Source organism: Sphaeramia orbicularis, chromosome 20, assembly GCF_902148855.1.
Source record: "Sphaeramia orbicularis chromosome 20, fSphaOr1.1, whole genome shotgun sequence".
Lineage (NCBI taxonomy): Eukaryota > Metazoa > Chordata > Actinopteri > Kurtiformes > Apogonidae > Sphaeramia > Sphaeramia orbicularis.
The window spans coordinates 11,290,990-11,305,181 of NC_043976.1; the positions used below are offsets into that span (position 1 = coordinate 11,290,990).

At 37.8% G+C, this 14,192-nt stretch overlaps 1 protein-coding gene across 1 annotated transcript in view; it reads left to right on the forward strand.

Annotated features, from left to right (window-relative positions):
• Positions 1–14,192, forward strand: part of plxdc2b (plexin domain containing 2b) — a 150,021-nt gene that overhangs the window by 76,707 nt on the left and 59,122 nt on the right. Inside the window, exons 3-4 of the mRNA XM_030123138.1 lie at positions 8,880–9,026; positions 10,864–10,933. Of these exons, the coding sequence (XP_029978998.1) occupies positions 8,880–9,026; positions 10,864–10,933 (217 nt within the window). The remainder of the gene's footprint in view (positions 1–8,879; positions 9,027–10,863; positions 10,934–14,192) is intronic.

The window sequence follows — 14,192 nt, forward strand, 5'->3', positions numbered from 1 at the left end:
CCCCCCCCCCCCCCCCCCCGTGGGCCCCCCCACCCCCGATCACCACCAAAATGTAATCATTTCTTCCTTATTCCATTTCCAACAAACCCTGAAAATTTCATCCAAATCTGTCCATAACTTTTTGAGTTATGTTGCACACTAACGGACAGACAAACAAACAAACAGACAAACAAACAAACAAACCCTGGCAAAAACATAACCTCCTTGGCGGAGGTAATCAACTAAAAGACAATAACACACTGCTCTTCTGTGTGTCGTCATACACAGAGAGGAACAGTAGAGTTACACCTGACAGAATCTAAACAGAAGTCAGTAGTTGAGGTAGATTTTCTGCAGTTCTAAACCACAGCCAAGGAGTTTTTACAGAAGTTTAATTTGCTCCACCTGAATTGCAAAATGCAAAAAGCAATAACGGAATTTTTGCCCAGGGATTGCAAAAAACTATTGTGCAGTGAAGCTTCACATATAGCCTCAACCACATGCAGACAGGCTTAGTGTAATGACTGCAAATCAGTCTTGTGTTTATTTTTTACAAGTTCAGCTGTAGTACTGGGGTCACCTACAGTCCTGATTGCATACCAAGCAAGCCGACTTCAGGTCCTGACCCTACATTTAAGAAACTTGTCTTCTCAAAGGTTGCTTACAGCTGTCAGGTGGCATCATTTGAAGCCCTGTCTTTATGAGGAGCATAAACATACCACACAAACTCAAACACTGAGGGCGTGCACCATCCGCTTGGATGTTTTATTACATAGACTACTCCATTTTCAAATCCTGGATCATGTTACAGCACCAGTCAACACCAGGCATATTTCTCCTCATGTTCCTTCTGAAGGGAATGCATACATTAGACCAAGGGTGTCAAACACGTGGCCCATGGGCCAAAACTGGCCTGCTTAAGGGTCCAGTCCAGCCCATGGGATTAATATGTGAGGTGCATGAATTACACCGAAAGTTCGAACAGTCAGGGGTGTTTAAGTTATTTTAGTTAGTTACTAAACTCATTTAGTGGCCACATACAGCTCAATTTGATCGGACCAGTGAAATATAATAATAATAATAATAATAATAATAATAATAATAATAATAATAATAATAATGATGATGATGATGATGATGATGATGATGATGATGATGATGATGATAATAATAATAATAATAATAATAATAATAATAATAAGTGTTTCTCTTTTTTGTTCTAGTGTGAAAAAAGTCCAATTACATGTTCAGAATGGGGTCACATACAAACCAATTGTGATCTTAAGTAAAGTAAAATCTTAATAACCTGTAAATAACTAGCACGTAGAACTGTGGGGATCCACAGGTTCTAGATGTGGTAGTTTTTATGCCGTTGTGTATTTGTGCATGCTGTACCACGTTTGTCCAGTAGTCACCACCAAAGCATTCTGGCTATAGCAACGTGATTATAAGGCTATTGTATACCAAAATTACTAATATCTCCAGAAATATTGGCTCTATTAACTTGTCGTTTTCACTACTGTCTTCCTTGACCAAAAATACTTAAGTATGCCCAACTGCAGCAGTCAGCTCTTTCCAGATTTTGTGTGAATCCCCAGACACACACACACACACACACACACACACACACACACACACACACATGCACACAGAGGCCACTTAGCTTTTATAATATAGATGACTCCAAATGTTCTTGTTGGTTTAATGTGGAAAAAATATATTACATAATGCCGATCAATAATGACAACTCCAAAATTTTCTCTTTGTTTTAATGCAAAAAAAAAATTACATTAAATTATGAAAATATTTACATTTACAAACTGTCCTTTCCCCATAAATGTGAATAATCAAAACAACTATGAACAACCAGTAATTTATTTAAGGAAAATAAATGAAATTTTTGTATGAATATCATGCTTGTTAGTAAATGTTTTGTGTCTTTCAAGGTCCACTGTGATCTACAAGGTGTCCCTAAAGTCTGGATACATAAGCAAACATGCATATTTTCAACAAATAAAATTTTCAACAACATTTTATTCAGTTGGTTCAATTCAATTTGATAAGATTGATTAGACCATATTTATCCCACTGTGGGGAAATTTCCCAGTTAACAGCAGCAACATACAACAAGCAAGTGCAGAGAAAAGACAAGCATAAATACCACAGATTAGTGAAAAATTAAATAGAAGACAAAAATAACAAATTTTAAATTATTCAAACCAGTTCAATTCTTTTTTTTTTTTTCAACAAAGCCTTATTCAATCTGTGGAGGTAAAAATAATATATAGTTAATGAGATTTCCTACGTGTCCAGACTTTAGAGACACCCTGTATAAGGTGTTATGCATATGTGTAAATTAGGGATGTAAACAATTAATTGACTACCAATTAATTGTCGATAAGAATTTGCTTGATTAAACTATATTTATTGTTGGTTAATGCAGGTTAATCCAGGCTAGTTTTTGAGCCAATAAGTCATGACTTCAATCCACGACTCATGACTTTGTCACATTCCAGGCAAGTAACGCTAAACTGCCTGAGTGCAAGGAATTGTTGTAGCTAGATGTAAACAAACCAACATGGTGGACCATACGTTATGCTCATTTACAATCATTTCTGTCACCAAAGGTGCTTGTTCCTTGCTTATTTGAGGGAAATAGAGGAGTAAAATTGGTGTATAAGGCAAGAGAAGCTGTTATACCTTTTATGTTATGTTATTTGTATATTTGGATACGTATTTGGTATTAAATTATTCTTGCACTCAATGGACTGAAAACTACCTAACACTAACAGGGGTGAAATCTCGCTCCAATGTGTCAGGCAGTGATGCAAAGTCAGAAATGCTCATTTCTTCTAAACTGCCCCTCTTTAGATACATTTATTTTATGTAATTTCTCTGCAGAATTCATTTTGTTATGCTACATAAAAGTCATTGCCTGTTTATATCCCTGATGGTACAATAAATCAATCATTAAAGAATATGACATGCTTTTTTCATGAAGTATATAAACAATATTTAACTTTTATTCTTATGGACCCTATTGAAAGAGAAATTCAGGTTCACAGGAAAATCGCCGCTTTTCAATTAATCATTAATCAATCGATAAGGTCAACTAACTAAATTGCAACCAACCAAATAAGTTGCATCCCTAGTATAAATGATGTTATTGATGTCATTTTCACTCCAATAGCTGCTTATATTTAAAGGACAGTCCATCGTGATCATCAGAGTGATGTCAGACATGTCGGTTGCCAATAAATCCATTACATATAGGTGTTTTGTTTTTGTTTTTTTTTTTTAGAAGTCCATCTGTCCTGCAGTTAATGTTGTTTGCTTATCTTGCTTTGATGAAGTAGTAAGGGTGTGGTTTATGATGGTGAATCATTATTGGAGTCTTTGTCGCTGCCTGTTCTGTGTGCTGTGAACACTCGGGAGGCTCTTTGGGATTTATATGCCTTGGTACATTCATCACTGTTTGTTTGTGCATTTCTTAAGGGAGAAAATTCACACAGCGAGGCAGCGAGCAGCTCTGCTTACTAATTTTCATTACATCACTTGATTCTCAGTGCTACTTTTACCACATTCAATATTCAATCCTTTGTTTGTTTTTGTCAGAGTTTGTTAAGATTCCCATAGGATAATGTGTTTTGGAGAAGATGTTTACGTTGTGCAGTGTTTATATCCGGAATACTATATCTATCTGACTATGGCAATCACTGCTCCAGTTCAAAAGTGTTCTTCAGATGAACCCATAGGTGTTAAAATTTCAGTTTGTGTCTCCTGTGCTGCAGTTTTTGACTCCTGCTGTGCATCATCATCAGGTCATAACGTAGTGTTTCACAGTCAGTCGGCCAATATACTTGTGTTAGTTAAATGAGTGAAGACAGCAGAGGTGAATATACTGTGAAGAACACCCTGTACAGCTCTGCGTCCCTGAACAAGTCTTTGAAGACCAGCTAGAAACTCTAACTGAACCCATCAGAGGTGCAGATACATTACAGAAATATGATCTATAAACCAGAGGAATGTTTGAGTTATATTTCAGTTTCATCTCACACATATTGAGTCACTTTATTTTTTTTACAAATTTTCTGTTTTTGAAGCACAAACTCATATGTTTGAAACAGGAACCTGCTGCCTTTATTTTATACATATTAGAGCATAGGCGGCAAACATACGGCCCATGGGCCAAAACCGGCCCGCCAAAGGGTCCAAACTGGCCCAATGGTTGAATTTGTGAAATGTAAAAATGACACTGAACATATTAATGATCGAGGATGTCAAAATCATTTTAGCCCAATATGATCTCAAGTGGGTCAGACCAGTAAAATACCTATAAATAATGACAACACTTAGAGTCAAAAAAATAAAAGTGCATTATGAAAATGTGGATATCATGAACAACCTCAAATTTCTTAAGAAAAAAGTGCAATTTTAACCAGTTTTTGCTTCAGTTGATCTTTTACACATGTGCATTACAACTTACAGGTCACAAAACATTTATAACAGGCAGAATTTTGGTAAAACTGTGCTTATTTTTCTTAAGAAATTTCAGGTTGCTAATATTTGTTCAGGTTATTTATGTTTTTGTAAAAGGATAGTTTGTAAATGTAAACATTTTGTGTAATTTTCCTTTTTTACACTTAAAGTAAAATTTGGAGTTGTCATGTAATGTACAATCAACTGAGGCATATTGTTAAAATTCACTTATTTTTTGTAAGGCGTTTCAGGTTGTTCATGTTACTTATATTTTTTAAGGAAACTTTGTAGATGTAAACATTTTCACAATGCCATTTTACTTCTTAAAAATGAGTTTGACATCCCTGTATAAGAGGATTGATGCACCACTGTTGGCTTTTGTTGAAGTTGTACTAAAAATCCATACTGTAGCATCTGCTAGTATAAAGGGAATCATGTCTGGTGCAACTCATTCCAGTGGTTTTAACATTCTCCAGCTTCACAACACTTACACCAGAAATACTATCAAGCCGCCTTCTACAACTGGCAGGCGATGGAGCGCAGCGATGAATAATGGATCACAGGCATTATCAGCTGATGAAGAGCCGTGCACATGAGCGATGGCGTCCTTTTAATGCTCTTTCAAACAGGCAGCTCTCTGATTTTAACTGGAGATGTTTACTCCGCTGTGAGTGCATCTGAGCATGTCTATATGTGGGATACTAATGTCTTTCAGAAAGAAAGATGGCTGACATGCAGTGTAATCTTCACATATTGGAACATTTATTCAAAGGGCAAGTGCTGCTTTAGCATACATGAAATTTTATTATCCAGGGAGTGAACACATGGCTGCAGTGGAGGGTATTATGCTTTCAATCTTATCTGTCCTTTTCTTTAGCAAAAACATAAGTGAAACACAGCAACAACTATATCTATATTACTATCCTTTAGCTATTTCAGAAGATTTTTTTTTTCTTTCGCTAAAATATCCACAATAATCTCATAAAAGCGGCACTAACAGCCTTTATTCAAACTCCTGGTTGTATTATTAAGCCATTCAGAAGTGAAAACATGTGGGCACAAAATACTCAGGTCTCAGGATAATGCAATATTGATATGGTGAGCATTTAGAGTAAAAGCCTCAGACAGAGTTGGGAATGAATCTGGGATGGGTTTTATACACTGACTGACCTTTGTTTATGGGTTGTTTTTCTACTTTGAAGTATAAACACAGTCCATTATCACCAATATGCAATTATAAGTAACATTTTGTTTCTTCTCCATCAAGTTGGCAGATGATTGTGGGAATGGGGTTTCCTGCTGCAGCTCAGTGGCTGAGTCTCCCTCTTTGTTCACTACAATTTTCTTCAGTCATGATCAGGACCATGACTGAAGAAACACGAATCATTAGTTAAACTTTATAATAATGAGCCTGTATTTTCATACTTAGTGTGACTGACAGATGCATCCTTGTGCATGTATGTAAAAAACAAAAAAATAAACATGAAATAACCTTCAAAGAAATTCAGGTGGAGATTAGATTATGTGTAGGGTTCATTTGAATGTTCTTTTAATATTTTGCAGTTAAATCCCACTTTGCTATTCAAAGCTAAGTAGTTTAAGAGTTTATGAGATGCAAGTGAATGCACCATGAAGTTCCAGTTTCCCTATGTGTCAAACTCCGACATAGAAACCCAGAGGATAGAAGAGGACAGAAGCTGCGCATTCATAAATGAAAATACAGTAGAGTTTGTCAGAATAGTTAACTACATGACCATTTCCCCATTATTGAAAATTGGTATATATAGGTGAATTCTCTTGTGGGGCCCCTGATCACAGTACTGATGAAGATCTGGAGTTGGTCCCTGAGTGCCTTCAATGGCAGCTCACTGCTTCTAATGTGAACTATGTGCTAATACTAATGCTAATGCTTGGTGCTGTTTGTACATTAGGATGGATAAAATGCAGAGACTGAATTTCCTTATGGGGATACTAAATGAGTTCAAGTTAACCTTAACTGTATTTTAGTACAGACTTTTACCTGTTAGTGAGATGGATAGTCTTCTGAAATCTTCTCAAAGAGAAGATCAGCAGGTATTTTGGTGGCAGGCAGATGTCCTGTTTGTTTGTAACTGACATTTTGTTAAGTAAAAGTGTCCATAGCTTACTCTAGCTATTGACAGAATTTTTATTGTGATGCATTTTCAACATTATTTTATTGCCCCACTCATACTTCTGTGTGGTCATTGATCATCAGTCACGTTGAAATGCATACAAGATATCATCTTGAGACCCAGGAAAGTAATAGTAAGAGCATGATGCAACGGTTTTTTCAGATACATTTTTCTTGGAATGTCCTTTGCAGTGGACAGTGGGTTTTTTTTTCTTCTTTTTATAAGCTGCTAAACTTTTGTCCTATACTGAGGACAAAAATGCATCGCTGGGTCTCAGGAGGAGATATAAAAATGAGAGGTTTTATGTCATGCTTTGTGTATATTCATTCAACCAGTGTTTCCTATGGAATTGATCTGTTGGTGTGGTGGTGTGTCATCCGGGGTGGGGGACATTTTTAAGGAAAGAAAATAACTACATTGCAACAGCATTTAATAATTTTGTAATAACATTTAATAGCGAAATCTGGGAATGCATTTCGGGCATGCACAAATGGGCAGTTGATCTGGTAATGACAGACAGCAGAACCAACTGATAAAGATGGAAGATGCTACCACCGCAACCACTGTTCCCTGTTGTAAAACCTTAAAATTTTAAATTCAAGACTTTAATATGCATAGCCTAATGTGTAGGCCTGTTATTTATTTTTTTGTATGAAATATATGGTGTGGCGGGAAGTGGAAACACTGGCTCAGCATTAGGAGCAGTTGCTGTTATATGTTATGGCCGGTTCAATTTGAAGACAAAACCTTCCCCTGTTACCTCCCACAAACCTTGTATATTATAAATGTGAAGGTGTTTCTTCGGCCAAGTGCATTGTCCTGTGGTCTAACAGCTTCATGTCCATGTCCGTCCAACTGGACAAACCCATTTGACCCCCCTCCTGCCTTTACCTCATTCTCCAGCTGTCTGTCACCTCTGAGGAGCCCCCATATCTCCTCAGGCTTTCTCCACCAGACCAAAACATCTTGTGCTGATTAGCAGGAAACTTTACAGCCGTGCATTTGCGTCTAGTCCTTTTACAAGCGCCGTTGTTTTCTATTCTGAAATGCAATGTGCTGACTAAGGCCGCCTGCAGGAGCCTTTTACCCTGACACAATCGTCTGATCTCTAAGCTGTGATGGAAGGCTTCAGGCAATGTTTGTTTAACTCTACAAATTAATCAAAAGTAACACTACCTACTTCATTTTGAATTCTGATATTTATCAACCCCGCTGAGACTTTGCTAAGCCTGAGACATGATCTCTCTTTCTTACGTATCAAGCAGAATATTATGTGGAGAAACTCTCTGAGGGAAAGATGAATCTCTGATGCAAAATGAACTGAACAGGCAAGGATTGGGCTTTAATTAATGTTTGTCTCATTGCCTTTTGACAAACCAGTAGAGGAAGAAGCACTGAATAATACCACCCATATATCAAAGTTTCCAGAGAGCTTTGTTGAGTTCCTGTTAGTGGGATCACAGTCAGAAACAGTGTATACCTTCTTAAGTCTTCATCCAGAGAAAAAAACATTAGAATTAACAGTGTTTTAGATAAAGGGCACAGCTGTAAGGTATCTCATTAGACCAAGAGGGAAAAAGACAAGCGATAGGAGGCCCACAGCATGAGCATTCTTCCTAATTTTGTACAGGAAACAATAAAGGCAGACAAGTCTTTCCCACATGGCTTATAAAAGTCCACTAGTGGTTCCCTTTTAAAAGCTAATCCTGACTGTGCAGTCTAGTCTGGGCTTTTAAGAGTGGAAGAATTTCAGCTTGATTGGCTTCGCAGTTTCTTAATTTGATTAGATAACATTAAAGCTACTTCCTGTACTTATTGAGCTTTAATGAAGACCGTACGGTTTTAACGAAGGGATAAAAGAATTGCTTACACAGTGTGCTTAATACAATGATTGCATTGTCAGATTATCATGGCGATTTGTTCTGTATCAAAATTAAACCTCTGTTATTGAGGCGTGATGTGTTTTTTGTTTGTGTAAAGGCTTTTTACTTTAGATACTAAAGCTTAACCTGTACTAGGTAGCTTGGAATTTAATTTGTACTATGGGCCTCAGACTGCCTTTTTATAAGAACTATGTATTTATACTCTGTGTGCTGTATGCACAATAAGAGCAGAGACTCCATTAGTTTAATTCACAGAGCAGCACTGCAATATCCAACCTCTCTTTCAAGCTTTATTACATTTTCTGAATAACCTCATGTTTCAGTCTCACACTATGATCAATACAAAGTAAGTCACTAAATGCATTTTGTTTTTATCATCCTATAGGAGGACACATATCACAACTACTACACATCCAAAACATACAACCCGTCAGATCCGATGAGCAAGGATTTGTGGGTAAATATTGACCAGATGGACAAGGAAAAAGTGAAGATCCACGGGATTCTGTCGAACACACACAGGCAGGCTGCGGTAAGTCAACACACAACATAGGGGCAGATTCCCTTGATGCTGAATGCAAGATGTGATTTTAGTTGTTTACTTTGGATGTGGACTCTTTCCAAATGTGAATTATTCTTTCAGTGCGATTAAAGCCCATGTCTAATGTTAAATGGTACCATACCGAGTTGTTTGAACTGTGCTGTTCCTACAAGTGGAATGTATTCCCTTACAAAAACCCATACTTACACACTGATGTCATATCTACACTGTAAAAATTTGTAAAACTATATTCTCTAAGCCCCAGCTGTCGGGTTATCCGTGAGCCTTAGCCTGGCAGTAGAAGGAATTATCGTAGTTTTTGTTAAAAATTTATCTTAAAATTGTAGACATGACTTGACAGGCTTCACTGTCAGTATTTGTCTCATGTACCATTAACAACAAAAAAAATGTGAAGTATGTCTTAAAGCATGTATAGGCTTTAAAACCTCTTTTCTGCTGTGATGGGTCTGGAAGTTTAAAGCTCCCCTTCCTCCGCTTCTGCACAAGCAGGTGACCCATGTGAGGTGCATACTGATGAAGTCACACAAGGCAGCGTACACTGAGTGGAAAGAGAGCAGCATGGCAGCAGGGCAACCAGAGTCTTTGAAAGAAAAAAAATAAAAAAAAAGACAGCACCCGGGGTGAACAATAGCTGGGGAGGAGATAGAATAGAAGGCCACATTGTGCATTCTGCTCATCTACCTTCAGTCATGTAATGATGGATTGAACCATACAGTTTAGAAGGAAGCTATTCTTTTAGCTGCAGAATGGTGAAATGAGGCTTTTCTTATAAATGATAAAGGAGAGATGTGGAAGGTTTCTCTGACTTTGGCTTTGAAGAAGAAAATCAATAAATGAATTTCCCAATTCAGCAGCCAGCAGAGTGAAAATCAGAAGGAAGTATGGAAATCTTAGATAATTTGATTGCAGTGCAACAGAAGTGCAAACCAACTGTGCTGAAATTCAGCCACTGTGTCAGTAAACTAACATTTAAAACAAATACAATGTATTATGATGCCCATTAAAGTCCTGGGAAACTGTATAAATCTCTGAGTTCTGGAACAGGATTGGAAAGAGCTTCCATGCTCTGTCCTGGCACTGCGGACCGCCAGCCCTCTGGCCCGACACAAAAAAAAAATCAGCCAATAAGGTTGTAAAACAAAACACAGCCACAGAGGTCAACTCCATCACAGCACTGTAGAAAAGTTAAGCTGTGGATTGGCTGTGCAGTGTATGAGCTTCGGTGTGGTTTGCCACAGGATTACTCCCACCAGCATAATCTTAGATCATGTATTAAAGCTGTATGTTTACTGTGAACTGTCCGTGTCCATAACATTTTCTGGCAGTCTTACTATGTGACTGCAGCATATTCAGTCAAATGTTTTACACGCTTTATGGTGATGTGGTGATCATATTCAGTGATTCCAGAATACCAGATTTTCCCATACAGAGTACTTTATACTTTGGCCATAAAATGTATCTCAGTAATTCAACTCTTAAATGTATTAAATCATACTCTTTACTTAAACTGTAAATGTTTTTTTTATTTGTTGAATACTAGAATTTGATAGGGGTCATATGTGTATATTTCCCTTTATTGAATACTTTTTTAGTTTTATATTTCAAATTTCTACTTTGCAACGGCCAACGATTGCCCCACAAAGTAGGACAAATATCTCATTCAGAGTACCCTTTTGTTTTCTTTCCACATTAAATCCTCTGGATTTTTCTGTCCCTGTGTTTTTAAAAGGAGAACTGCCATTTCTCTGATCTCTTTCTTACCTCTATCTTTCTGACCTGGGTCATCTGTCTGTTTTTCCCCTCACAGAGAGTTAATCTGTCCTTCGATTTCCCTTTTTATGGACATTTCCTGCGTGAAATCACTGTGGCAACTGGTGGTAAGTGAACACAGCTTTTGGACTCTGCTCTCTCAATAGTAGTTATTAGTGTTATTATTGGATATACTGTATATGCTTGGCATATTAGACAGTACACAGACATTTTTATTGCAGGGTTTAGGAGGGAATGTGGTAAGATTTGCAAAATGAGTCTTGAACATCGAACCGTGCATAAAAGCAGAAGTGAAGGAGGAGTGTGTGTTCACTTATATGTGTGTGAAAGTGTGTCTAAAGCACTGGGTGTACCTGTAAGTGTGAACACTGTACAAAAAGTACAGAAAAATCTCACACAGAACGGAAAATATAATACAGAAAAGGACAGAGGAATAAGTCATTCCTTCAGACATTTTTTCGGGAAATTCCAAGCTAAATCACAAGATCTGGGGTTGAATATGCTTGTCTGGCACAAACCACAGTACAAAACCACCGACAGCACTCTACCAGCCAAGCAGTCAGGCCGATACGCAACCATTTACAGCTCTCACCTCCGCGGGATAGTCTGCTAGACTGGGGGATAAAAAAACAAACCACTCCCAACACTCAGCACCAGCAGTTCCACACTAGACGTAACTGGAAGAGAACCCAGACTGATGGGTTTGGACTGGAAACCGAAGTCCTTGTGCCAAGTGGCCTAGCACACCCTGATAGACATGGATGAGGAGGGGGTATCAGAAGATGTGTACAGTGTGTGTGGGTCGCACACGTGACACAGCAGACGCGTTTGCCAGAGTGTGCAAGGCAATTTTCCACTTGAGTCTTGACGGCGAAACCACAACACCCCAACCGGCTATTATCACATCAAAGACTAAAGCCCTGCTCTTACCCAACTATTTCAAAGATGTTGTGCTGCATTAAACTGCCACTAGAATAATAAAGCAATAATCTATAGTGTCTCTTATCTTTATCATCATTGTCTCATTTCGCTGCTTGATACTCGATCTTGATTTGGGTGTACTGACTGTAGAAATGTGCTGGATGGTAGCGTAGTGGACGCTAGCTAGCAGGAACGCGATAACATGAATTTGCATTCCTTCAGACGGAGATGGTGGGATGAGTGGAGTGGGGGAACTGACGAGAAGGCAGCTATCTGCTCCTTGCAGGCCTCAGGGGCTTTGTCTCCCAGATTCCCTCCTCATATCCCTCCATTTCAGGGCCTATCAGTCAGCTCGTCCACCTCCTACCATACATCTTTTCCCCACAGTTTTCACTCCTGTCAGCAAGTCACTGTTTTTACTTAAGCAAATATTTTTGTCTTTTTCTACCCACTCTTAAACCCTTGCAGTAAAAATAATCTCTTAACTCCTTCTCTCTCTTTCGTTACATGCTTTGCATCACTTTTTTCTTAAGGAGTCACTGTTACTTTTTAAACAGTAAAGCATCCAGTCTCTAAACACATTAACGATGTGGCAAGAAGATTGGGTTGGCGTTCAGCCTCATCAAACATTTGAGGTTTAGATCCACTTTTATGGTTTTTGCATACAGTAAATTAAGAATTACTCAGAAGACTCCATCATAAGAAGCCAATATTGTCTGTTATTAAAGGTTTTACTTTCTTACAGTATGAGAAAAACTCTGCTGCTGCGGTAAACTGGTTATATTTGTCTGTTTCAAATATAAACAGCTTGCTACAAAAATTCCGTGGTGTGTTACCATGTTGAAGCTAAATAAAATTAAGCAATAACTTACTACCAAATATGTCTAAAGGTGAGACTTTGCTTGTAAAAAGGTATTTAATTTTCCTCAGATTTGAACAATTGTACTTCACAGGAAAAAGGTTCTTGCAAATAGAAAAAGTTGGTTTATGTTTTATAGTGAAGTGAGAGGTTGTTTGTGGTCATCAGAAAAAGTGCATTCGGTGTTGAAGTGTGTGGAGGGTTTGGTTTGTAGACTGTGAATATCAGAGATGATATATGTTCTGAACACCGCCAGCTATGTGTGACAGATATCTGTCTGTGACATGCTGTTTGCAGGACCAGCTGTTGCACTTCAGCACTCCTACACAAACAACACAGTTTGATCATATACTGTATACATTATTCATTTTTCAACTGATTTGTAATCGCAAGCTTTCGTATCGTCTATGTTGGGCAGAAACCTCATAAGTCCATTCTTGGTCTTTTTTTGGTCATAAACGATTCTGTTGGTCAGTCTTCACATTGGCCTGACTGTTTTAGAAATATTTAACCAATGAAAAGTGTTGAAAACAGCTTGTGACTAGTACATCTCTTAACTCCATTTATTTATTTAGAATACATTGTTTTTCCAGTTTCCTGAAAAATAACTGTTTTGGATGTAAGAGGTTTCCACCCGACAGCAACGATATGTAATGCAGCAATATTGGCAGAAGGGTAAAAGAGCACATGTTAGCAGTGAAATACTGGATGATTAGACCTCTTTACATGCAAACTCACCACTTTCTGAAGGTATTTATTATACCTTGCTACTACCAGCTCCTTTCACTTTAAGAGCTGCTTTCACTGCATAAATTTAACAAGTTGTTGGAAACATTCTCTCAACTCTGAGGTTTTCGTCCATATTGACATGACAGTGTCACATAGTTGTACATTTGTCAGCTGCATATTCATGATGTGACTCTTCAGTTTCACCACGTCCTCAAGCTGCTCTACATGACTGAGATCTGTGACCGTGGAGGTCATTTGTATACACTGAACTTACCATCATGTTCGGTTTTGAAATGATAAGAGCTTAACATTCTAAACAGAAGTAACTTTCAGACGATGGCTAAACTGTGGTCATAAAGGGATGGACAGGATCAGCAGTGGGACTCAGGTCGACTGGACTTTAAACGATGCGCAGTTAGTCGTAAAGCATGGGTGTCAAACATACGGTCTAAAACCGGCCCGCCAAAGGGTTTAATGTGGCCTGTGGGATGAATTTTTGAAATGCAAAAATTAAACTGAAGATATTAACAGTCATTTTACTTCAGGTTCCACATTCATCCCAACTCGATCTAAAGTGGATCATCATAACCTATAAATAATGATACAAGTAAAAGTAAAATTACATAAAAATGTTGACATTTACAAACTATCTTTTTACAAATAATGGGAATAACCTCAACAAATATGAACAACCTGAAATGTCTTATGAGAAGTAACTCCTGTTTTAACAATATTCTGCCTGTTACTGAATGTTTTGTAGATCCACTGTTGTAATGTGCATGTGTAAATAATAAACTGAGGCAGAATATTGTTAAAATTACACTTGCTTTTCTTAAGAAATGTCAGGTTGTTCATTT